Here is a 25,691-nt window from a genome sequence, read left to right on the forward strand (position 1 = left end):
ATATTCCTATTCAGTCCCTCTCTTATACTTATTCCAGTCTATTACTCAAAACACTGCCTGGTTGATAGGAAAATAAGAACATAGCAACCAAATAGCTGCTGAAATACCAAACTGGAGAGCTACAGAACAAAAAGCTAAATAAGTAAAAAAACAAAAAAATTAAAAAATGAAGAGCAGGTGAAGAATGACAGACTGTGGGGAATTCATAGCCTGTACAAAGCCATGTGAAAGAGTCTCAGTCATCAATATTCCCTGACATCCTCCCACATCTACCTTGTTCCCTCTGTTTGTATTAGGAAAAGCTGAATGGCGTACACAAGCACTAATGAAGGTGAGAGATTTGAGAAGTCTGTATGTCCCTACATGGATCAGCTGAAAAGCCAAAGGTCAGCACCTATGGTTTTTGTCTGGCACCCATGCCTTCTACTTAATGGGCCCTAAGCGCCTGTTTAGGAAACGCATTGGAAGGAAAATAAACAAACAGAAAAATAAGGACTCTGACAGGTCTGAGTGTAGCTATTGTATCACTGACAAAGGTGGGCGCTTCCATGCAGGTACTACCTCTGGCAATGGTGGGAGTGATGGAAGGACAGCATCTGTGCAGTAATATATATAGTAAACACTTCTGTAAAGGCTTTCCATTTAATGTTGGTAGGGTTTATTGCCATTCATATGTAATGGTGGTCATACACGTTACAATTACGCTCTTTCCTGCGATCACTGGTTTCAGGAAAGATCATTCGTTTGCCCACTCCACTGACGTTAAGAGCTGAATTGTCAGATATGCAGGAAGATACAAAAGAATTCTACCCCCATTTGGTGAATCAGGACTAAACGTTTGCCAATGTTCAGGTGCCATCAAAAAGTTCTGTCCTGCCCGACCAATGAGACAACAGATATCCAAGACTTTTGCCGATATCGGTCACCTTGTCTCCCACTATACTGTACATGCACCAATTACTGTACGAAAGGAAGATAATATCGGTGTGAGTACGGCCACCTTTGGGTGTTGGCTATTGGCACAGTCAGAGTTCCACCGGTGGCCTTTTGGGTTGAGGTCTGGGCTCTGTGTAGGTTACTCCATTCCCATCTCAGCCGCCCAATTCTGTATGGACCTTACATTGTGAATGGGGTTATTTTCCTACTGAAATGGGAAAGAGCCTTCCCTAAACTGTTGCCACAAAGTGGGAGTCAGGGAATGTATGCTGTAAGGGCACCAGTACTGTCTATAATGGGTGTGGCTTATACAGCCATTTCCAATACTTTTGCCATATATTATATATCAATGATGCATGGGAGCCAGAAAAAACTTGGCCCTAACCCAATTCAATGATCCACACCTGAACCTAACTCTCTCTATTTACATATGTATACCCTAAATGTAACTAACTGGTCACCACCTAGGAGGGGCCATACCACGTGGAAGGGGGCCATAGTAGAAAAGGCAGGAAGATCAGTGTAGGGGCATAAGAACAGGCACTGAACCCACCACTCACCGGATCATAAAGCAAGTTCCCTTTGTTGACCCAAACCCAAGGGTCTTTAGGGAACCCACACATCACTAGTGTATAAAAAAAAATACACGCACATTTATTGAAGCCTCTGATCTGATCAGAATTGGCAGAAAAGCCACTGAAAGGACAGTAAAAGGGCAAGAATGTAGATGGACCAGGAAAGTTATTTTATTGTTTAAAATCCCTGTTCCTTATTCTTGAGGAACATTAATATATCCACTGCCAAAGAGCATGTAGGCAAAGGAAAAAATTCTATGAATTGTTCAAGTACTCAAATACTAATTGCGTAAGGTATTTGGCCAGTCCCCGCATCGTTCCCACTGCTCTTAAATCCTGTGCATTGTGGTAAATTCATTACAGATTTGCAGCCAGGAATCCAAAGACTGCCATCTTGTTCTAATAAAAGTCTCATTTTTTTAGCTGCTGCAAGAATGTCTGTTCTTTGTGGGATGTCATGCCGGCGCAGAACAACACACTGGGCGCCCAACGATTGATTTTTATTGTATTTTTCATACAAAGGAGAAAACATATACAAAGTTCAGTGCAAACCAGTAGCATAGGAAGGAAATGAAACGATGGACACAAAGAACCCAGAAAGGGTTTCAAAGCTCACATGGGGAACGGAGGGTCGGCAGGAAGAGAAAGTGCCTCTGAACATTGATACTTGACTTTCAACCATAGGATCAATTCCTTCTTCATTTTGTGCCACTGTTCCTCTAGGTAACCAACGTGAATGCACAGAATTATGCTACCGTATGCGGAAAGGTCTGCAGTGGCCAAGGGAGTAGATCTTTGAACAGCTGAGGTGGGTTAAGTCAGGAAGATCAATTATGATCAGCTACTTGGATTTCTGATTGGATGAAATGGCCTCTGGATTACATCTATGCTCCTTGGCCGATCGTATATTTCACACAGTTTAATCTACTGACCAAGGCTTGACCTGAATTTTAGCTGAGAGGTGATGTAGGAAGAGTATCTGTAGTAAGCAACCAATGTCTGTAGTTGTGTGGTGCCCTGTACACCCAGTCCTGAGTGGAGGCTTTACTATATGATATGGGTATAAACACTAAGAACAACAGTGGCTGATATCTAACCCAGGACCAGGGCAGTGCAAGGCAGCAATGTTACCAGCATACTGACCATATGCCTTGGAAGTAGGGGAACCCAACACCATCCGAGTAGATATTTCATGCACATCATAAATGATATAAAGACAATACGCAGACAGTATTTGGGGTGCACTTGTCATTAGTAGGGACAGTCATGTTGTAAAAGACCAGACCCAGGGTAGCAGGTACTGAGAACAAAATCCAGAGAACCAGCCAAGGTGAAGATCAGCCAGGAGACTTGGAATGGAGAACAGAGAACTACTGAGGCCCATTACAGGAAGGAGTGAGAATGTAGCCAGGAGGAGATTAAGAAGTACAAAAACAGGAGAGCGAGAGGTCAGGCAAGCAGATTAGAACAAAGCATGGCTGCATATTTTGGCATTCTGCAAACACCGACACCAGCCGTCAGGTCAGAGACAGACCCCTTGCACTGTGAGAGTCAGTTACACATACGCCATATGGCAAATAAATTATTTAATAAATAAAAATGTGGAAAACACACACAAAAAAAATCATGAAACAAACGTCCCTCATCATTTCCTGAATTATCCCAATAAACAAATCCTTCAATATATTACGTGAACCTCTGTGCTTCTGTAAGGATTGCACCCCCACATGTGCCAGGTCAGGATAGTACACTTGGCACATTACACACAAAGATTCTTTCATTTTACTTCTTAAAAAATGTAAAAAAAAACAAAACACTATTGCTGTGTAAAATAAATGGCAGATTTATCCGCCTGAGCAGTGGATTGGATGCAGTTGTTTTATGCAGTTGTTACAGTGGAATTCGCTATATAATAATGAAACAGATGCATTACATTTTTTAAAAAAAAAAGGTGCTCTCTTGCATGTACAATAACCAGACCGTACTGTGTGTGTGTGTGTGTATATATAATATATATATACATACACACACACATATATATAATTTATAGAGGCCTTGTGGATATTACTTTAGTCTTAGGTGCACGTTTTCCTTTAATGAGACAGATCCTGTAAACCACGTAATTACAGGTAAAGGCCAGAAGCAGAAGGCTGTACTTAAGAATTCCGAATGTACAAAAAGGCAGTTTAGACAGTAAATCCTTATTTAACTGCAGTTTAAAGTGCAGCTGACAATGAGGCGGAGTGGCATGATTTATATGTGTGCAGTTACTCACCATCACAATACACAGTTGCACACACCCCACCCAAGGTATCCTGGAAACTACAGCTGCCTTATATCTAATGTGAATGCAAATTGTGAAAGGAAACAAAACAGATGCCCTATGTGAACAGAGACAAAGATGGTGCCCCTAACAAACGCACAGCAGCAGGTATTCGTCCGTTATCGTTTAGGCGCACAGCAATGCGGACTTCATTTGCCAGCTGCTTGATCATACAGTAATCACGCACCCGATCCCTTTTTATATAGTAAAAATACTATATCGTACAAGGCCTTTTATGGACGGAAGGTTGGACTTCATATGAAGGAACCAAATAGAAAATTCTATCAGCAAATATACAGGGATGAGCAATGCAACAGTCACCTACCGTTTAACAATTTCCTCATAAGGCAGAATTAGGAGAGGGCACTAACACATAGGTACAGATCCCTTAAACAATATCTCACTGCGCTATGGCCAAGGAAAAGAAATCGCATATGTCTGTCACACTACCCTATGCATCATCAACACTGACCCATTTTAGAACAAAGTGAACACTGCAGACACTAGAGAGAAAGTGGCTTCCTTAGCCGCTCAAGCTCCATTCTTCTCAGAAATATATTCCAAAGGGTGAAGTAAATCTTTGGGGGTTTTTAGAATAGAATCTCCCATTTAGATCATGACCATGATATTTAAGCCAATGGGCCTCTGAGTTCTAAAACAACCTGAATGACAATTTCATGTCAAGTTTTTTGCATGTGAGGATGTAGTGACCACGTAGATGGTGACAAGTGTTCTTCCATCCTCATATAAGATATGCCCTGATCGACTGTAGTGAGGGTTCCATCACGCTCAGTTATTACTGTTGGGTAAAGGTAACCCTGAGTCTAAAAACATGGCTTTGTTAAATGCATCTGTACATGCCAGGGCTATGGCAGCCACACTGGTAATCATAAGATCCAGATCTTTTATAGATAACAGGGAGCTGCTACACAGTCCATACAATCTTCTTGCCGATCCAATGAGAAGTGTGCGGGTATTGCGGTGGCTCATAGAACATTTGATAGCCCGGGGGACTGAAGTCCTTGCTCTACCCACAGAGCAGAAGAGGAGGTGTTGCGCTGCATACGGCGGTGAATGCGTCGAAGTCTCAACAGGTAAAGCACAATGGACAGCAGGACAACCAGAAAGCACACCAGAAACAGGTAGTGATTGTACACAAAGGACGCCCCTCGCCAGTGGGGATGGTTGCCTCGGAAATTTTCTTGCTGGATATCTCTGTGGGCGGGACAGGAATCAGTCAGAGAGGGGTAGAACAGTGGTAGCAGCAAGCTAGTTAAATGAAAGCTACAGAACTGCTGCAGGCAACTCTTACAGCAGGGCCCCATAATATAGCATATGGCTCTTCAGATCAGATATGTGGACAGTCACTGGAGCTTTAAAGGTTAATCCTTTTTTTTTTTTTTTTTAAACCTGAAATGGGACACTGGTTATTTGTGTGTATTAGCTAGGGAAGAATAAGAGTAAGCACACTGGGAGTATTTGCTGTGAGATATAAAACGAATTCTAAGAAAGCAGCGATATATAATAAATGTTGCAGCTGAGCATTCTTACAGCTGACACTACACAGTTTAGGTCCCTTTGTCTATTATATCTAATTATTATATCTAATAGGATTTAATAACATTAGAGCTTCCCTCAGCATGGAAAGTAGGAACCTACAATAACTAAGGGCAAGCTTAAATGTAAAAACCTAAATTAAAGGGTAATTCACCAACTTTTAAGCATGTTATAGAAAGGCTAATTCTTAGCAACTTTTCAATTGGTCTTTATTTTGTATAGTTTTATTTTAATCATTTGCCTTCTTCTTCTGACTCTTTGCAGCTTTCAAATGGGGGTCACTGACCCCGACAGCCACAAATCTATTATGAGGCTACAATTTTGTTATTGTTACTTTGTATTACTTATCTTTGTATTCTGTCCTCCCCTATTCATATTCCAGTCTCTCACTCACACTGCTTCCTGGTTACTAGTAATTTAGCAGCCAGATAGGTGCTGAAATTCCAAACTAAAGAATTGCTGCACAAAAAGTGTAATAATTATAAAACCACAAATAATGAAAAAATGAAGACCAATTGCAGGTTGTCTTGAAATATCACTCTCTACATCATAATAAACGTTAATTTTAAGGTGAATTACCCCTTTAATGCACATTGCTTAAAGTTTTTTCCACCGCTGTTCGGTTTGTTTGGCTCCTCCCCTATTAGGTACTAGTTGCCCTACACATTGCCATTTTGCTGTAGGACAGTGTAAGTGTGAGTTAAATGATACACTATACATTTAGCTACATGCATATAGATTGTTTCACATAAAGCCCAAGCTTTTGGAAAGAGTTGGATTTAGAATATCCCATGGAATACAGTTATACCTCAATGGCAAGAATCTGGTCCGATACAATATGGCTCCCAGGGTCCACTGCACTTCTTTATCATACACCTGCAGAACAGTCTTGAGGTTGCCATAGTTACTAGGGAAGGAAAATCCTGTGTGGAAAACTTCATACATCCAGGCAGACTTAAAGCACTGGTACCTGTAAAATGAGGATAGAGCAGTGTTTCATTAACAGAAAAATTGAGATACAGGTATGGGATCCCTTATCCGGAAACCGGATATGCAGAAAGCTCCGAATTATGGAAAGCCTGTCTCCCATAGACTCCATTTTAACCAAATAATTCAGAATTTTAAAACTGATTTTCCTCTTATCCAGAATACCCTTGGTCCCGAGCATTCTGGATAATGGGTCCTATACCTGTATATGGTTTGATTTATATATAACAGTATAGATATACCCCATAGTATAATGAGGAAATATTATATTTTTGAAACTCAGTCCCTTCCAGGTGCCAAGAGACCTGCTCTACTTATGCCAACTTACTTGAGACGGTGCAGGTCTGCATGTGATGCGTAAAGGCCACGGTCAAATCTCTCCCTCAGTGTAGACCACTTGGTGGCGCAGTAATCCTAAGGGTATAATGAGGCAATATTAATAAGCAGCACTAGTGAGACCCAGTCATGTCTCAGGGTCCAGCTTCATTAAGCCCACCCTTCCACTAGTGCTTACTTGTGCTGCCAGCAGAAAGCGAGTAGAGTTGTAGCTCCCACCCATACGCAGAACATCCTCAGTGCAGTAATAGAACTCGGAGAAACCGTAGAACTCGCTGTTGTGGTAGGGAACTGGTGGCTGGTAAACGCCATTCAAGGTGGTCTGTGTCTCATTAGATAGGTTCATAAGGGGCTGAATGATCTGGCGACAAAGCTGGAAGTCTCCTGTGCCACGCAGGTACATAGTTTGCCCTCGTTGTTGGATTTGATCAGAGATATCCAGAGGAAGACAGGGGTCCAAGTATGGAGCATCCCCAGACATGCCAATTTGCTTCCCCAGTAACCTAAAAACAAAAACAGGGCACCGATTATGTGTAGAAGTGTGTACAAAAAACATGACACACACACACAATAAATAGAGCCACTTTTAAAAGACCACATGGCTGTTCGCCCTGAATGCTGACCTGTTCTTTTCCATGTTACTGGAGAAGATGTGATCTTCATACCTCTGGCGAGCGGCGTTACCTCCAAAACCGAGGAAGGTGGCAACATACACACGGTAAACGTGTTGCGTCTCGTGCGCATCACAGCCAAGATTGAACTCCGCCAGCAGGTTCTTAGCCACTTCTTCCTGCAGGTGTAAAAAAGAATAACAGCGGGCATCAAGCTGCAATGGGCAGCAACAGTACATGCAGTTGCCATCTTGCATAACAGTGTTCCTGCAGCCCTACTAGTCTTATTACAAGCTGCCTTACAGGACATGCATTGAGAAGTACATGGAACATCACCACCATGTATATAGAATATAGAATGAATTCCAGGCAGCTTAAAGAGTAGCTGTTTGGCAACACAAATTTCTTCCTGGGCATCATTTTATAAAGGAGATACTGTGAGACTGATGTGCAATGACACTACCACATTAATGGTGCACTAAGGCATCATTATTATTATTATCTTGGGCCTATGTTTTTCCATTATACTGTCCCAGCTATCACAGACTAAACCACCTCAGTCTGCAGATTCCTTGATATTTTGTTTATATATTTGGGGTGGTATAATGGCACAATATACCCTAGGGGTAACTGAAATGATCTATGAATGTTTTGTAAAACATGTGGTGTACGTCATGCTTGACCTGACAAGGCACCCTCTTCCACAGAAATAGAACCCTCTTCTAGTGGTCATATTAGACTGAATAAATGGCTGAATGTAAACACTACGCACCTCCCAGACAAACACAGTGAAATGCCATACAGAACAATGAATGGTTTGCTTGATGCATAATTGGTCAATTTAATGTCCCTTTTATCTCTCTGCAAATCTCCATGGGATAATACATTTTTTCTGGCACCAATCTCTAGAGATTGCAGAGCATGACCTCTGGGCTTAGGATGTCTAAAGCAGTATGCAGAAATAAGCCTTCATTTAATATACGGATCATTACGTATGGAAACGCGAAAAAAAAAGGCATCTTCACGTGGCAGTAGAAATGCGACGTGACCAAAGGCTGGGGAGGAAAATAGGAGTGAGCAGTTCAAATGAATGCAGAAGCAAGCAGTGGGAAACTAAGGACAGCATGTACAGATTTAATTTCCCAAAGTGACCAACATTTTCCTCTGCTCCTCATAATCTGTTCCAGCCAGAAATAATAGTATCCCATAATAAATTCTGTAATTCCCCAGATTAACATGCACCACCGCGGTTTAAAAGAAGAGACAGTGCCAACTATCACACACCCTTTTTTTTCATAAAACCCCAATATTAGCTCAAATTATTATAATTAATAATATGATTTTTTTTTCTTGCTGTGTTATTGTCTGAGACAATTCAGGGAACAAAGGCAGCTAACCAGCTGCTGTTTTTGGGAGGAAAGTGAGTTGTGTTTGGCTTCTCCCTGTGCCTGCCACACGCCAAGTGTTCGGAACCATATTCCTTTTGGCCGCTATTTGCCATGTAGAGGTCTGCACGTGGCTGCTGTTTATGCTGCAAGTGTATTAAGCACAAAGCCAGAAACCTCATAACAGGGTTTATTTTCTTTCCCTTTTCTTAAATCATTGAAACGGATGTAAGGACTTGGCATAATACCGACGCCTATGTAATCGCTATAACATAAAAAAACTGAAAGCAAAACAAGCAAAAAAAAGGAATGAAGTTTTTCAGATAATGACCTGCTGGGAGGAGGCAAAGCTTACACTTTTAGGGACTTCGTATGCGATCTGGGTGGAGACGCCACCCATGTCTAGGATGCCTGCTGTGCGCTTGCGCAGGATGGCTTCCTTATTATCAGCCCCAGGGACGTTCACTTCCACTACAGCGTCATCTTCTGTGGGAAAACACAGTGAGAGAAGTGGGTAGACTGAGAGGAAAGGGGAATGTTCCCATCCACATAGACTATACACAGTAATAACCTGCCATGCCTCTCATTCACTTCCCACATCACCTGTTTTCAAGTAACCCCCATGCTCACTTAGTTTTACTTTACACCAGTTTTGTAAAATTGTAAGACACCTTAGCACATCTTAAATAACGTGGCATCAAAAATTACTGAGAGACCTCACCTTGCAAATAAAGGTTAAGTGGAAAAGACACGTTATAGATATAGACGAGTAAGATGTTATTTTGTGGCCCAGAGCTATTATAGGATTCATAACCTTAGAACACCCAGGTTTGGCTTGCACACCTCATCCTGGCAGGAAGCCCAAGGAATTCAAACGAAATTTAAGCGTGACAATTCATTTACCTTCTTCTATATGATCAAAGCGCCCCAGGACAAAATTAATGCCGATCCAGGCATAAACTCCTACAGTGTACAAGATAAGGGAGAAAAAATATATATCAAAGTCAAATCAGTTAACACACCCTTCAGACTGTATAAGTATACAACAATTCATGCAGAAAGCAAATTTATAAAAATATTGTTGGGGGGTGAAATGCATAAAACTGCGCAGTTAGAGGAGTACAACCTGTGTGCATGTTACTGCACATTACTCCCAGCATGCAGAGGGCACCAACAATGCAGCTACAGTTTGAAGACACACTGGGATATTAGTCACTGTGCAACAAATTTCCCTTGTCGCGGGTGACTAATCTCCCTGAAATGCCATCCCAACGGCTAGAATGTAAATCGCCAGTGGGATGGCATACGTGGCGGCGCAATTTGCCGAAGTTGCCTTGAAAGGAAACTTCGGCGACTTCGGCAAATTGCACCGCCGCAAATGCCATCCCACCGTCAATTTAGATTCTAGCCGGTGGGATGGCATTTTGGGGAGATTAGTCGCCCTTGACAAGGAAGATTTGTTGCACGGCGACTAATCCCCCAGTGTGTCACAGCCCTAACACCAAAAAATGATTTATTTTTTTTGTTTTAAGCACTCAAAATATAATGTATTCTTGCACTACACTGGTAAAAACTGTGTGTTTGCTTTAGAAACACTATTATAGTTTATATATACAAAGGAGAAAAGACATAGGTAACATAGCAGATACAATGGGAATATACACAGCTTATATGCTACGTGACCTGTGCTTTTCTTCTCCAGTACATAATATATTAATTACTTTTCTACACTTTAATTTTTGTTGGTGTTACTGTTCCTTTAAAACATATGTCCTCTTTCTCTATTTCAACTTGATTGAATGACCCCATAGCTAAACAGCGACTTATTTATAAAATGAGATTTGAGTCTCTAATTTAAACATAAAGTTGGTAACTTTGAAGCGTTTGAATTTGAAATGTAGAGAAGACACATACAGGTTTTTGGTGTTACTGGTCCTTTATCGGGCTTGCCAATGGTCAGTTTATATGGCAAAAATTAACACCATTTCCATAATGTACAATAATATATATACTGCAATTGTAGTCGCTGTTTAACCAACTTTCCGAAGGAGATTGGCAGGGTATGAAGTGCAGAGTAAAACAAATATATTGAAAGGATGGTACAATTACATTTAAGCACATAAGGCTGCAGCTACACACTGTACCTTCTTGTTTCCCTGATATGACCTCAGTGTGTGAGTCAGAGAAAAGAAAGTCATATCGCACCGGGATATCCGTCCTCAGATCTTCCAGTATGGCCTCCTGTTGGCTAATGAGAAAAATCTTTATGACCTTTGCACACCAGCATTCACACATGGCATACTATCCACTTCTTTCTGTCTGCGTTTTATAGGCAGCGAATCCGCTCTCATTCACAGCTCCTTGTAGCCACACTGACAGGCACAGCGTTGGCCTGAGTGCAAATACGCGAAGATGGGAAGCGGAACTCTAGGCCGCAAATGACTGTGGTCCTTATACCATTCCCTAGACACCTGGCATGGTATAAATATAACTTATGGTAGAGAAAAAAAAAGAGATTTGCTTTCAGCAAAACCACTAAATGGCACTTAGCCATTTTATTATTAACCATGGATGAGACAGAATATGTTTAACATTTGAGTGTGGAAATTAGCCCAAGAACAGTCCCCGTATATTATTTGGCCACAACCAAGTCTTTCAGTCTCTGAGCTGCAAGCCCATGCATCAATGTTCAACTTGTGTATTATTTTCTGCCCCCTAGGGGGCCAATCTCACCTTTCAGTTAAGACTCGCAGCCCTGCAGTGCACAAGATATACAGAGGGGTCTCTTTGTGCTTGTTCTTGGGGATGTGGCGGGCAGCAAAGTCAAGCAAGGGGGAGATATAGTCACTGGCTTTCTCTGGGGTGCTAGAAAGTTCTGAAATACCTGCAGAGGGACAGGAATGAAGAGAAACAGGTCTTTCTTATAGTATTCAAGGAGTCTTCTAGTGTAAACAGTAAGAACAAATACAAAAAAAAAAATGACTCTTGAACAAAAAGAAAAGCAGCCGCACGTTGTCCATTAAAATGCTAGCCAACTTAGTTGTACAATATCTTTCTTATGACTAAATCAGGTATTTTGTTTGCTTGAAATGGGGTGGGTGAGCTTAAAAGAAAACCGCTAGGCCTCTATTAATTATACTTTATTTATATAGCACCAACATATTCAGCAGCACTTTACAGAGATTACACATCATTCCCATTAGTCCCTGAAACTAGGAGTAGGTAGAAGAGCCACGTGCCTAGGGTGCAACAGTCAGGGGGACACTAGACACGTACCTCTTTTGCCTGCCCCTAGTAAGGGCCCTTGTCCCCCCCATTGCCCCTATGTCCCCCTCGCTACCTACATTACCTCCCCCCCTTCATCTTCAGTGCGGCTGTACATGCTCATTCATACACGCACACTCATGTGCCAATTGCCTAGTGTGGGGCGGCCGGCTTGGCCCAACACTGATTCCCTGCCCCAGTGAGCTTACACTCACTTACAGGTACCTGTCACTTTTTACACAAGTGTTTGAAGTGAATAGCAAACGTGTTCTGCTTTTTGATGGTAGTTACATTAGAGTTCTAAAGGCTGGCTGCTCAGGTCAGAGTGATCATGTTACTCAAGTACATTGCCAGAGAGTCAGGCATATCTGAGAAACCTGTAGAAATTCCAAAGCTGACCCTGCAGGTTCATTACCCTGACCCTACCTTGGGGCGGGGGGGGGGGGCTTGGTATTTAAACATGGGTCGCTGTCAGCCTACACTGATGACTGCTAAACCCTCTCCTTTTTAATTAGAAATGTTGTTTGAAATGCAACTAATTTAAGAAACCAACCAGCTCCCTGGCAGACCTCTAGTTCCTAGCTACAGAAGACAGATGCAACTTGTTAGGCCCCAACAATTCTCAGTTCAAGCTTTGCTGTATCGACTTGCTTACATACTAGGCTGGAAAACATCAAATGGCGGCAGTACAAATAAAGATCACCTAACATCCTGCATGGCCCAGGTCCATAACCGTCAGTCACATTCAGACTGCCTTCCAACACTGTTCTATCATTCATAAAGTCTCAATCCAAAACAAAATCTGAGACAACAAAACACAAATGGCCACTGAAGCAGAAATATGAAAGGCTACAATGATCATACAACTGACTGAACTGGGAAGGATGCTGGCTCACCAGCATTGTGATAGAACTTGGATGACCCTTCCAGTCCCATGAATAAGATCCTTTCTTATAATATCCTACTGTTCCGGTTCAAGATGGCAGATGCTTTAGGAGAACAGATATAGAAATTCTTAACTGCATTATTATAACAGATATCTATCCTGTCCTTGGAATGAATGATGCACAAAGATACAATTAGGAATGCATCCTGGTAGAACACAGCTGCTACCTCTATCTCACATGTATCGTGCCTCCATTTTGTTGGTGTATAGACATCTAGCAAACACGTACAGATATACATTTTTAAAGTATAATTACCATGGTGCAAACATCTCTGTAGGAGACAAGGCAAAGTAGTTAAAATGCTTTTCCAATTACTATAATAAACTGATCTTCTTTTGAACTCTATTGCATTTTCATTATGAGAATTAAAAATAAACTAAAGACTTTTTAATAGGACAGGGTGACTTCTTCATGGGGTTGAAGGCATTGTCATAACAGATAAAAATAATATTCACGCATTATGTTCTAGGACATAAAAACTTGCATGAGAGGGTGCCACCTACTGGGTATTATAATGAAAAGCAACACTTCTATGTAGTTTAAGATGGATGGGATGAATAGTAAACCTTTAGGGAATGTATACTGAGGGATTGTTCTCTGCCTTCATTGCATCACGTAATTTAGGGACCTTAACCAAAACCTACATATGAGCAAAGGGACTACTATCTATAATGGTGAATTGTGATTTCTCAAACCGGAAAGATTTTCCAGCCATTGCCATGCAGTTCAATCCAACTGAATAGACCACACTCACATCTATTTAGCTAATGTGAATATGAGCTGTGCAAAGGTATGGCAAGGAAGCTTCTGATTTGAATAAGCCATTCCATATGCCCACAAACCTGAGGTGACCATACAGCACCAGATTTTTATCTGACTGGCTTGTCTTATAAATCCAATGTCTAAATAACATTAAAGGTTCATTTTCAGGTGGCCTTCCCCTTTAAAGTCTACAGCTGGAATAAATAAGTTTTGGCACGAACTGTTAGAGAGCTGCAAGATCCTGGGAATATAAGTCTGCACACAAGAAATGCAAATAGTGCTTCTGCCAAACATGTACATTTATAGATAAAAGGCAGTCAGGGCCGTGCCTGTGACAACATGTAATCATAGCTTTCATGCTTTTATTGTCTGTTCCTTATCTTTGTACTGGGTACCTGGTTTGATTTTCATGACGACAGTCTTCCTGTTCTGATCTCTCATCTGCTTGATATCTAGAAGTTCATGTGGATTCCCATTGTGACGTGGCCAGCAATACACAAATATCCGTGAGCCACTGCTTCCACAGTCTACAACTATGCCATAATTAATGTTGGGATTGCTTGTGTCTGTGGCATCCATGTCTGTAACACGAGCCAGGTACCTGGAATAAGGAAAGGTCCATTTTTAACAAAAAAAAACCCTGGGTTATTATTACAGTTGCACCAAGATATTACTGTCATTTGACCTTTTAGATAACCTGCCAGACAAGTGCGGAGGAAAATAAAACTGCAGAATAACTTCTATCAACATACTCTTCTCATATTCCATAGAAAAAGTAAACGGAAAACCCTACTTATAACAGCTTTTATTTTCCAGACTGGCCCAGATGTCACCGGGCAGGTTCATGCCTGGCTATTACATGATCCTGAATAACATGGGAATTTGGTTTGAAAAAAAGACACACTTCCATTAAGTTCAACCATATTGTCTAAATGTGAAAAATCCTATCTAAAGCCTCTCCAATTTGCCTCAGAAGGGGAAAAAATTCCTGTTTTTTTTTTTTGAACTGTCTCCATTATACGAGGCGCTCACTGATAAACACAGGTAATATGCAACGGCATTTGTGCATTTTAGGACTACGTAGACATGTATCTAATAATGGTTTATCAGCGTCTTACAGGTAGGGGGCCCAATATCCAGAATGCTCGGGACTAGGTGTTTTCCAGACTTGGAATCTTTCTGTAATTCGGATCTCCATACCTTAAGTCAGTGCTGTCCAACTGGCGGCCCGCGGCCCGCGACCCCCCTCTGTGTGGCCCCCCACCTGTCTGGCTGCTTTGATGGCTTACTCTTGTGTAAGATTTAAATGGTATCAGTACTGTGATTAACTGCCCCCCCTGCATGGTTCTCATCTCAGATTCAGGCTGTAATCCCTCTGTATTGTTTAAATATGTAATCCCCTGTACTGTTCACACCTTTTAATCTCTGCATTGTTCACCCCCTGCAGTGTTCACACCTCAGGCTCAGGCTGTAATCACCCCCATTGTTCTCCTGTTCACACCTCAGGAGCAGTAGAAACCCACAAATAATCCCTGCATACTACAAAAAGAACATATACTGAGGTGGTACTGCAATTAAAAAGTTTTTTAATATATAGTTATTGTGCAGACTGTAGGAGCAGTGCCAGCATTGTGTCACTGTAGGCTGCCTGTGTGTGCCATACACACAGGCAGCATAGGGCAAGCAGAGTATGGCACACACAGGCAGGGTAGGGAAGGCAGAGTATGGCACACACAGTCAGAGTAGGGCAGGCAGAGTATGGCACACACAGGCCAAGTTTGCACAAACCAGCCAAGAATGGCACACAAAGTGAAAGTATGGCACGCAGGCAGGGTAGGGCAGGCAGAGTATGGCACACGCAGGCAGGGTAGGGAAGGCAGAGTATGGCACACACAGGCAGGGTAGGGAAGGCAGAGTATGGCACACACAGGCATGGTAGAGCAGGCAGAGTATGGCACACACAGGCCAAGTATGGCACAAACCAGCCAAGAATGGCACACAAAGTGAAAGTATGGCACGCAGGCAGGGTAGGGCAGGCAGAGTATGGCACACACAGGCAGGGTAGGGAAGGCAGAGTATGGCACACACAGGCAGGGTAGGGAAGGCAGAGTATGGCACACACAGGCAGGGTAGGGAAGGCAGAGTATGGCACACACAGGCAGGGTAGGGAAGGCAGAGTATGGCACACACAGGCAGGGTAGGGAAGGCAGAGTATGGCACACACAGGCAGGGTAGGGAAGGCAGAGTATGGCACACGCAAAGGTAGTGTAGGGCAGGCAGAGTATGGCACACACAAAGGCAGGGTAGGGCAGGCAGAGTATGGCACACAGGCAGGGTAGGCAGGCAGAGTATGGCAGGTTTTTGCTGTACTACAACCATTAATATGGGTATGGTCATGTGATAACATGGGTGTGATTTCAAGTGGGTGCGGTTTCAAAAAGGGGAGTGGTCAAAACTGGCTTCCATTATCGGCCCTCCACCGCGTAGGTCGGAAAAATTCCGGCCCTCGGTACAACAGAAGTTGGACAGCACTGCCTTAAGTCAACCAAAAATCATTTAAATTAAAAAAAAAAATGAATTAAAACCAATAGGATTGTTTTGCTTCCAATAAGGATTATTTATATCTTAAGGTGGCTATACACAGCAAGATTCGCTCCACCTGTCCACCTTCTACAGTGTTGTAACTGAACTATAACCCACATATAAAATAAGGCTTACAGTTCCTTCTTTAATATCTTTACTGAAACACAGAAAATTGCTGATTTCTAGTTGGGGCAAAGAGCAGGTGGGAACAGCGTGGCATGCAGTGGGCAACCCCAGCTGTTATGATGCATGGTACTAAATGCCTGTGGCTATTTTAGCAGTGCTTCACTTTAAAAATAGCATTTGTCTAAGTGTTTCGTATGGTGGCCATATGGACTTGCCGCAATTAAATAAAGTCTAACCAGGTGCATGTGAAGAAATACCACCAACCATTTAATGCCTCTCAGCTACTTCTTTCAAATAGCCAATATTATGACTGCACAATAAAAGATATTAAGTGGGGTTTACGTCAGTGTCTGCGCCAGTCCCTTGCTCATCTTCTTATTAGTCTGGTATGTTCAAAGGAATAAAAAAATCATTCCTATATTGAACAAATGTTCCCCTGAACAGCACATATGTGTTAAAAGCAGAATAGAAACCCCCACTAAATCAAAGTATACAACATTCAACCTATTAACAGGGATGTCCCTGTTAATGGGATGAATGTTATATCATGAGCTGGAGAAAGCATCTGCGGTAAACAGCGGTAAAACCTTTCCGATTTTTTCGTGCAAATGTCCGAAAAAGTCGTGCAGCGTACGAAAAAGTTGTGCAGTGTACGAAAAAGTTGTGCGGACGCCCGAAAAAATCGGCGAAAATACACTCGGAGCATTCGCATGAACACTCATGCGTTCGTACTTTTGTAAATGTGCCCCTAAGTTTAGATGAAATGAGATGAAATATGCAGTGCCAATCCTGGGGCCTGAGACAGCAGCCCCGGTGCCGCCCCCATCCCACTTCACAATTACAACTTTAGCGTCGGAGCAGGTCAGGGAGGGCCACATCGCTAGTGCAGAGAGTGCTAGTGTGCTCAAATTTACACTTAAAAGAAAGCTGTTAAAAGTTAATAGGGGTGTACCCCTGGTAACTAGCTGCTCCTTGCCACCAGAGCCAGGATCTCACCCTGCCTTATGGCAAGAGCAGTCCTAGAAATATGACATGAGATAAATCATGAATTTGGGGTTATATTTTAAGGCCAACAGACTAAGTATACTGATTTTCACAACTTACCCAACATAAAACACAGCAATTAAAACACTGCCAACCTGTGGCACCCACTTCCCATTACAGTATTTGAAAAGTGGACTATTTATAGTACATGATGACCATCATGCCATAATGCTTATGTGCAGGTTATACCAGGATACTCATTTAGGTGTGTCGTAGTCAGCAAATATGCCATATATTATAATGTGAATCAGCTGCAGCAAGTAATATAGATTTGACCTTATTGTACCTAGGGTACTATTATAATACTGTTAATAGCAGTGCATATTCCTAACTGTATCTAAACTGGGTCAAGGCTATAGGTTACCTCTGATATTTGATGTCTAGGTAAGAACCGCCATGTTTGCTCCTGGCCATGAGCAGAGAGTATATGAGTAAAAGGAGGATCACCGCTGCTGCGCCAATCACCATCAGCTGACGGAAAGTGGGGTTTAGGAGGCGAGGGAACCCAGTTGCAGAGAGGCTGAAGTGCCATGAAGCTGGAACCAGGCAAGAAATACTTAACCTGTGGATAAAGACAGACATTTTTAAAGAAGGACCTTAAAGGAAAAAGTAATGAATATAACCTGCACACTGCCCACGCAATAATATAAAAATATGTAGGACCTTGGAGAACACAGCACCCATTATTTAGCTAAGATGGAGCTCAGCCTTAAAAGATTTAAAAAGATACTGTCCTCAGAAGCACAATGTACAGCCTTGTAGTTATGCAAACAAAACTGTACAAAACATTATTGACATTTTATATGCTTGTATATTAGAAGCCATTGTCTGGTACTTGTGGCTATTACGTTTGCCTTTTTGGCAAACAACAGACGCCCTATCTCGCTTTATGGCAGGGGCAGATATATTCCCAGAATTAGAGCCAATGTCCAAAGATCAAATATCATTAACAATTACAACACTTCTGTTTGGACAGCCTGTGGGCAATTTAAAGAGGCAGTTACACCAAAATACACCATTAAAAAAACATTAGAATCTATGTAAAAATATATACTGCCAACTCTTAATTTTAAACAAATCCATATTTTCTATAATATTATTACTACTATTGTTTTGACACACACTACTACCCCTGTAATCAGCCCTGGCCATATACTGTAACTGCATATCCACTGCGTTTATCAAAAAGCCGAGAAACAGCTGCGTCTGACCATATTTTATGCAGAGGTACAGGCTGTTTGTAATAGTATTGGCTTACTGAGAAGCAGAAGTCCATTTTGCATGGTGTTTATCTGTGCGCTGGTAATCTGATTTGCTACCTTCTCTTCCTACCGCAACTGCTTGCAACAACCAGGCTGTTGAACTTGGTTTTAATACACTTTACCCAGCCGATCTCAAAAAACAACAATACCTTAGAATTTTTTTAATTAACAATAGGAAATACCTTAAGAGTACCTCCTATTCACTTAACTTGTGTTTAAAAAGGGAGTATACGGTCCCTTTTTTATTGTGCTGTACAGTGCCCATCAGAATGCCCCCATCTGCTTGAATGTTTCTGAGTGGCCGTCAGTCTGACGACAGCATGCTTGAGTTCCCACATCTCTTATGGGACACATGACTTGGAATGGCATTACATATCATTCATAGCAGCTAAGCAGTGGCACAGCTGTAAGAAGGAAGGAAAGTATCCCATGTGTGGGTACAAGGCTGCCCCCACAATCTACGTCCCCCTCCCACAGTATGAAATACCATCACTGACATTATGTGCTCTGACATACTGGAGGAACATGTGGGGGCAGGGGCAGCATGGCATATGTGGAGTTGGGGAGTATGTGGGGTTCTCTCTCCAACCCCACACATATGCAATTTTCCCCTTACCCACACATATGCCATGCTTTCTTCCATCTACTCACTAAATGTGCCAATCTCTCCTGATTTCCCTTCTCTGTGCCCCTCATTCCCCCTGTCTTCACCTTCTTACTTTCATTTTCCCTATAACAGGAATCCCTGCATCTTCTTTCTCCTGCACAGCTCTCTGTCCAGATCATTTCTTCACCAAAGTTTAATAGGGTGAAGAGACATGGAGCTACTAGTAGCAGCTACTTGTCATGGCTACTAAAATAGACAATGATAAACATTTTCTGATTATTGTCTTTATTTGTGTTTTAGCAGAGGCATTTCTCAGTATTGTCTGTGGAAGGGTATTTTCTGGAGTTCAGTAGCAGTTACAAGTAGCTGCTACTAAGTAGCTCCATGTGTCTTCACCCTAAGTCCCATTAGAATGCTGTGGGAATTGAATAGGCTAGGGCAGTGCTGTCCAACTTCTGTTGTACCGAGGGCCGGAATTTTTCCGACGTACGCGGTGGAGGGCCGATAATGGAAGCCAGTTTTGACTACTCCCCTTTTTGAAACTGCATCCACTTGAAACCACACCCATGTTATCACATGACCATACCCATATTAATGGTTGTAGTACAGCAAAAACCTGCCATACTCTGCCTGCCCTACCCTGCCTGTGTGTGCCATACTCTGCCTTCACTACCCTGCCTGTGTGTGCCATACTCTGCCTTCACTACCCTGCCTGTGTGTGCCATACTCTGCCTGCCCTACCCTGCCTGTGTGTGCCATACTCTGCCTGCCCTACCCTGCCTGCCCTACCCTGCCTGTGTGTGCCATACTCTGCCTGCCCTACCCTGCCTGTGTGTGCCATACTCTGCCTGCCCTACCCTGCCTGTGTGTGCCATACTCTGCCTGCCCTACCCTGCCTGTGTGTGCCATACTCTGCCTGCCCTACCCTGCCTGTGTGTGCCATACTCTGCCTGCCCTACCCTGCCTGTGTGTGCCATACTCTGCCTGCCCTACCCTGCCTGTGTGTGCCATACTCTGCCTGCCCTACCCTGCCTGTGTGTGCCATACTCTGCCTGCCCTACCCTGCCTGTGTGTGCCATACTCTGCCTGCCCTACCCTGCCTGTGTGTGCCATACTCTGCCTGCCCTACCCTGCCTGTGTGTGCCATACTCTGCCTTCCCTACCCTGCCTGTGTGTGCCATACTCTGCCTTCCCTACCCTGCCTGTGTGCCATACTTTCACTGTGTGTGCCATTCTTGGCTGGTTTGTGCCATACTTGGCCTGTGTGTGCCATACTCTGCCTGCCCTACCCTGCCTGTGTGTGCCATACTCTGCCTTCCCTACCCTGCCTGCGTGTGCCATACTTTCACTGTGTGTGCCATACTTTCACTGTGTGTGCCATACTTTCACTGTGTGTGCCATACTCGGCCTGCGTGTGCCATACTCGGCCTGCGTGTGCCATACTCGGCCTGCGTGTGCCATACTCGGCCTGCGTGTGCCATACTCGGCCTGCGTGTGCCATACTCGGCCTGCGTGTGCCATACTCGGCCTGCGTGTGCCATACTCGGCCTGCGTGTGCCATACTCGGCCTGCGTGTGCCATACTCGGCCTGCGTGTGCCATACTCGGCCTGTGTGTGCCATACTCGGCCTTCCCTACCCTGCCTGTGTGTGCCATACTCTGCTTGCCCTATGATGCCTGTGTGTATGGCACACACAGGCAGCATACAGTGACACAATTCTGGCACTGCTCCTACAGTCTGCACAATAAACTATATATTAAAAATGTTTTTAATTGCAGTACCACCTCAGTATATGTTCTTTTTGTAGTATGCAGGGATTATTTGTGGGTTTCTACTGCTCCTGAGGTGTGAACAGGGGAGCAATGGGGGTGATTACAGCCTGAGCCTGAGGTGTGAACACTGCAGGGGTAGAACAATGCAGAGATTAAAAGGTGTGAACAACACAGGGGATTATATATTTAAACAATACAGCCTGATTACAGCCTGAATCTGAGGTGAGAACCATGCAGGGGGGCAGTTAATCACAGTACTGATACCACTTAGATCTTACACAAGAGTAAGCCATCAAAGCAGCCAGACAGGTGGGGGGCCACACAGAGGGGGGTCGCGGGCCGCCAGTTGGACAGCACTGGGCTAGGGGAAAGTTCGAACTTCATCCCCCAACCTATCCAATCCCCACACAGCTTTCTTGGGACTTAAACTTTGATGAAAAAAAAAAAAAGAGTAGGACAGAGAGCTGTGCAGAAACAGAAACTGCAGCTCTCCTCCCCTCCCCAGCAAGCAACAGCTCACTGAGAACAGAGGGTCCCGGCTAATGTACAGCATGGCCGAGCCCCTCTTAGGGCTCTGGCACACGGGGGAGATTAGTCGCCCGCAATCAGGGAGTTTTGTCGCGGGCGACTAATCTCCCCCGTGTGCCAGAGCCCTTAAGAACCAAAACCCACTGGGCCTGGGAAAACTCTCCCTCTAGTCTCTCCCAAAGGCAGTCCTGCGTGGGCACAACCTAAAAATATAGCCTGCAACAAAAGATAACTCTATGCAAACATTTTATTAGGTACTTTATTGAGATTATAACCTTATCAACAAATGCCTTAACATGACTGGGGCTATAAGAAAATGCTTGCTCCACGCCAGAGTAGCAAAATGACTAATAGCAGCTTCACAATTAGGTCATTCATTGCGTGTAGATTTTGTTCGGCATCCTTGGATGTCTTTCTACTCACCTTCCCATTATGAGGAAGCCCAGCACGTTAGCAGCACAGGTAGAAGAAATTCAACCCATAGTGGGTGGTGTTTCCTATGTCATTTGCAGAATTTCTGCTCCATGTTGTTGTTACTGGTATTTTGTTGTTATTACTCCTGCATACAAAACACATTCCATGAATTTCAATCACAAAAAAATAAGAAATAGCACACGGATCAGAGAAAGGAAGCTTCATTCTTTCTGTGAGAACGCTGGTCTGAACAGAGGAGGACCTTCCTATGCGCACAGCCCTTGGTCAGTGCCCCATCATAACAAGCAGGAAGAATTGCAACCTGAACAAAATTATTTTTTGTGATTGTAAGATGTAATTCTCTTCAGATTCTGTCAGACTTGATTGTTCAACCTGCCAGCTAAATAAAGCGGCCCTCAATGTTTATGGCCTTGTGTCTGTCCCCCATGTGGGAGGATATTGTGAAAGGTCGGTCAGTATATGGCCATCTTTACTCAGCACAGTAATTATACGCACTGAGGGTCACACCACGTGCATATTACAGTCAGAGCTGTGGAGTTGGAAGCAGTTTTGGGTCTCTGGATGTAATGTAAACTGAAGAGTAGGAGTTTAATTGTTTATGTACTGGCGCCAAAGCCCTGATTAAAGTTACCCATTTCTGATGCGAAAAAAGTCTTCTTTCTCCTTGCATTAGTCCCAATCCTACACGTCTGCACTCCTCTAATAAAACATTTACCTTATTAAGATAAAGCAAATCTCTTTTCACGCCCCACCCCCGTATCTCCACCTACAGCAATTCTCTATCACCTTTATCTACCCCTCCCCACCCCAGGTCCTGTTCATTTGCATGAATGTCCTGTTGAACTTTAGTGACTTCTCTTAATGGGGAACTCCACCCAAAACTTCTTTTGTTATTAAAAAGAGACAAAGTTATTCCTAAGCAACTTTCCAATAAACATTAATTATACATTTTCAATGGTAGCTGAAATTTCAAGTTAGCTGGTTGCTTTCTGTGTTTCAAGAGGCAGAACCAGCACTGCAGAAAGAAAATCCACCTACAATGAAAAAACAACTTGCAACCCTTTCACTCAGATCCTTATTTTCTCATTTATATGACTTGTTTCTAAATATGCTCTAGTTAGGTCCACAGCTTTAATTGCATTGTATTGGACAGCAATGCTTTACCACCTATGCTAGACCTTAATAAGTTTCCCAAAGGGTTGCTGTGCCTGCCCCGGAGCCACTGTGCTGCGGAATTCGGCACAAGGCTGCTGCATATGAGCCTGTGGCACTGGCCTCAAAGTTAACTCCTACCTTTGCTCTGGTTACTTATCTATCTCGGGGCTAGGGTGTGGGCATTTTCTACTGGACTGCATACTGTTGCACTAAACTGGTTTATAAAACCAGATGTCCAGCTCTTAAGATTCTTACTGCATGCAGCAGACACACTGTTGGATACAGACACACTCTCTTGGATACAACATCCTGCTGTTAGACCAAAAAGAGAAACAAACCAACAATTACAGGCTTTAAATGGCACAGTCCAGAACCCAGATTACAGTTTGTCTGTATTTTTTTTTTTTTTAAGTTTGAAACCTGGACAGTCCTTACTGAATTAGAAAGCACCCCCTAAACAGATGAGGTGGCAACTCTAGCAGCTGCTCTGCTGTATTCAATATATACATTTTTAATAACAGATTCCACTTCCATTGCAATGCTTTTCTTAGTTTCTGTGATAGCCCTACACCACAGCAATGCTTTTCTTAGTTTCTGTGATAGCCCTACACCACAAACACCTTACCTCAATTAGGACTTCCCTTTCCCTTTCCTACTTACTATTTATTACTCACACACCTGACTTTGGCTGTGTACTGACTACTGCTTTAGCTACCAATGGCAGCCTCAAGAAACGGCTTAATATTCCTTGATAGGGAGGTCCTTAAACTGCAGGATTGTCAAACCTGATCACTTATTTGTTTTCTGTATTGACCTCACAGCCACTCTCTATACTAAGCCAAGGCAACCTGCAGCTGTTAAAGTGATCCTAAACTGGGCTGGTTTAAGAGAGTATGGGCCCGATTCACTAAAGTCCGAAATAAGGAGTGCTATTTATAGCATGCGTTAAAAATCTTATCACTTCTTATTTTTCGCTCGATTCACTAAAAGGACACTTGTCATAATTAAGAAGCGATGTTCTTGGCGTTATTTATCTTGCGACAACATATTTTCAAGCAATGTGCTGCGTAATATGTTGTGCGCTGTGTAATATATTGCTTGAAAATATGTTGTCGCAAGATAAATAACGCCATGAACATCGCTTCTTAATTATGACAAGTGTCCTTTTAGTGAATCGAGCGAAAAATAAGAAGTGATAAGATTTTTAACGCATGCTATAAATAGCACTCCTTATTTCGGACTTTAGTGAATCAGGCCCTATATGTCTTGCGCCTTCAGCATTCTTCTAAAAGAACCCCATGAAAGAAAAAGGTAAATAAGATTTCAAAGCATATATGTATCAAGGATATTTAAGCTGCAGCCCTCCAGCTGTGGAACTGCTCCTTCTCAGTTATTTTAGAGCTGTAGTTCAACCACAGCTGGAAGGGCTGCAGGTCAGACAACAGTCACTCATGTTACACGTTGCCACAAGTACACTCGCATCTAATTGTGGACATGCCTGAAATGAAAATTTCCCCCAGCTGCTGTAACCCCCAGGCTTACTACTCTATACAGCGCATCTTACCCGCGCTCCGCACACGCCGACACCGGACACGTCACTACAGGTCAGGAGATGCCAATCACTCCGGGCTACCTCTGTTCGATCTCTCACCAGGCAGACCTAAAGCAACCAGAAATCTGTTATTTTTTGCAGAACAAACCACTCAGTATGTTACTGTTAGAAAAAAAAAGTTCTTTGGGGAGTCATTTCAGAACTGGTCATTCAATATGTGATGCCTCTGGCATTTTCCATGTTACGTGCGACATATCATTTCTGTCATATTTCACACTATGTTAATAACAGAGCTGGCATTGGCTCAGGGCTCAGGCTGTATTGTTGTGCAAGGACGGAAGTAAGCAGATCTAGCATGTGTCACTTAGACCAGTGTAGGTAGTTTGTGTATCTAGTTTGGTAGTTTCCACTGAATATTCTATGAGGCGCAAAGCCCACCCAACGGTGAGGGTTGCTTTCAGTAATGCCATGGCAATGCCCCAAAACTTCCCAGTGAGTGCACACCACAATTTATTAAGTGGATTGAAATAAAATGGCACTTAAAACAGAAAAGCCCATGCAATGTTTGCTCCAGGCAGCTATAAAATCTGTCATTCAGCAATTTTCTTTTGTGAATTCCCCCTCAAGGAGTTTCAATAGAGGTTTGCTCAGCTTTAAGTTATTAATGGGGGAACCATATTGGACATTTAAAGCACAAGTAAAGAGAACTATATTGCACACTTAATGCCGGAGCAGAGGGAACAATATTGTACATTTAATGACAGAGTTGCTGTTATACACAGTTGATATACAGGGTTTAGCTGTAGGTATTAGTGCACACTTACTGCAGGTTTGTGAGGCAGGAGAAGCCACGCTGCACAGTAACTTGCTTGGGGAATGCAGTTCTCACTACCAAAGTCTCCCTGTAGGGTTGGTTGCTAGAAAAGCTTCTGGAGGGATTTCAG

General features: G+C 43.0%; 1 protein-coding gene across 2 annotated transcripts; it reads right to left on the reverse strand.

Annotated features, from left to right (window-relative positions):
- Window positions 1-1,995: 1,995 nt before the first annotated feature.
- entpd4 (ectonucleoside triphosphate diphosphohydrolase 4) lies at window positions 1,996-25,691 on the reverse strand. Of its 2 annotated transcripts, none has more exons than XM_012959158.3 (14): window positions 25,572-25,672; window positions 24,760-24,855; window positions 22,029-22,164; window positions 17,801-17,998; window positions 14,079-14,284; window positions 11,444-11,594; window positions 10,855-10,958; window positions 9,614-9,673; window positions 9,042-9,196; window positions 7,338-7,504; window positions 6,893-7,217; window positions 6,707-6,792; window positions 6,200-6,361; window positions 1,996-5,049 (listed from the first exon to the last, which is right to left on the reverse strand). In XM_012959158.3, the coding sequence occupies exons 3-14, from the start codon at window positions 22,034-22,036 to the stop codon at window positions 4,821-4,823; spliced, it is 1,851 nt and encodes a 616-aa protein (XP_012814612.1). In that variant the 5' UTR covers window positions 22,037-22,164; window positions 24,760-24,855; window positions 25,572-25,672; the 3' UTR covers window positions 1,996-4,820.

This window comes from Xenopus tropicalis, chromosome 3 (assembly GCF_000004195.4).
Source record: "Xenopus tropicalis strain Nigerian chromosome 3, UCB_Xtro_10.0, whole genome shotgun sequence".
Lineage (NCBI taxonomy): Eukaryota > Metazoa > Chordata > Amphibia > Anura > Pipidae > Xenopus > Xenopus tropicalis.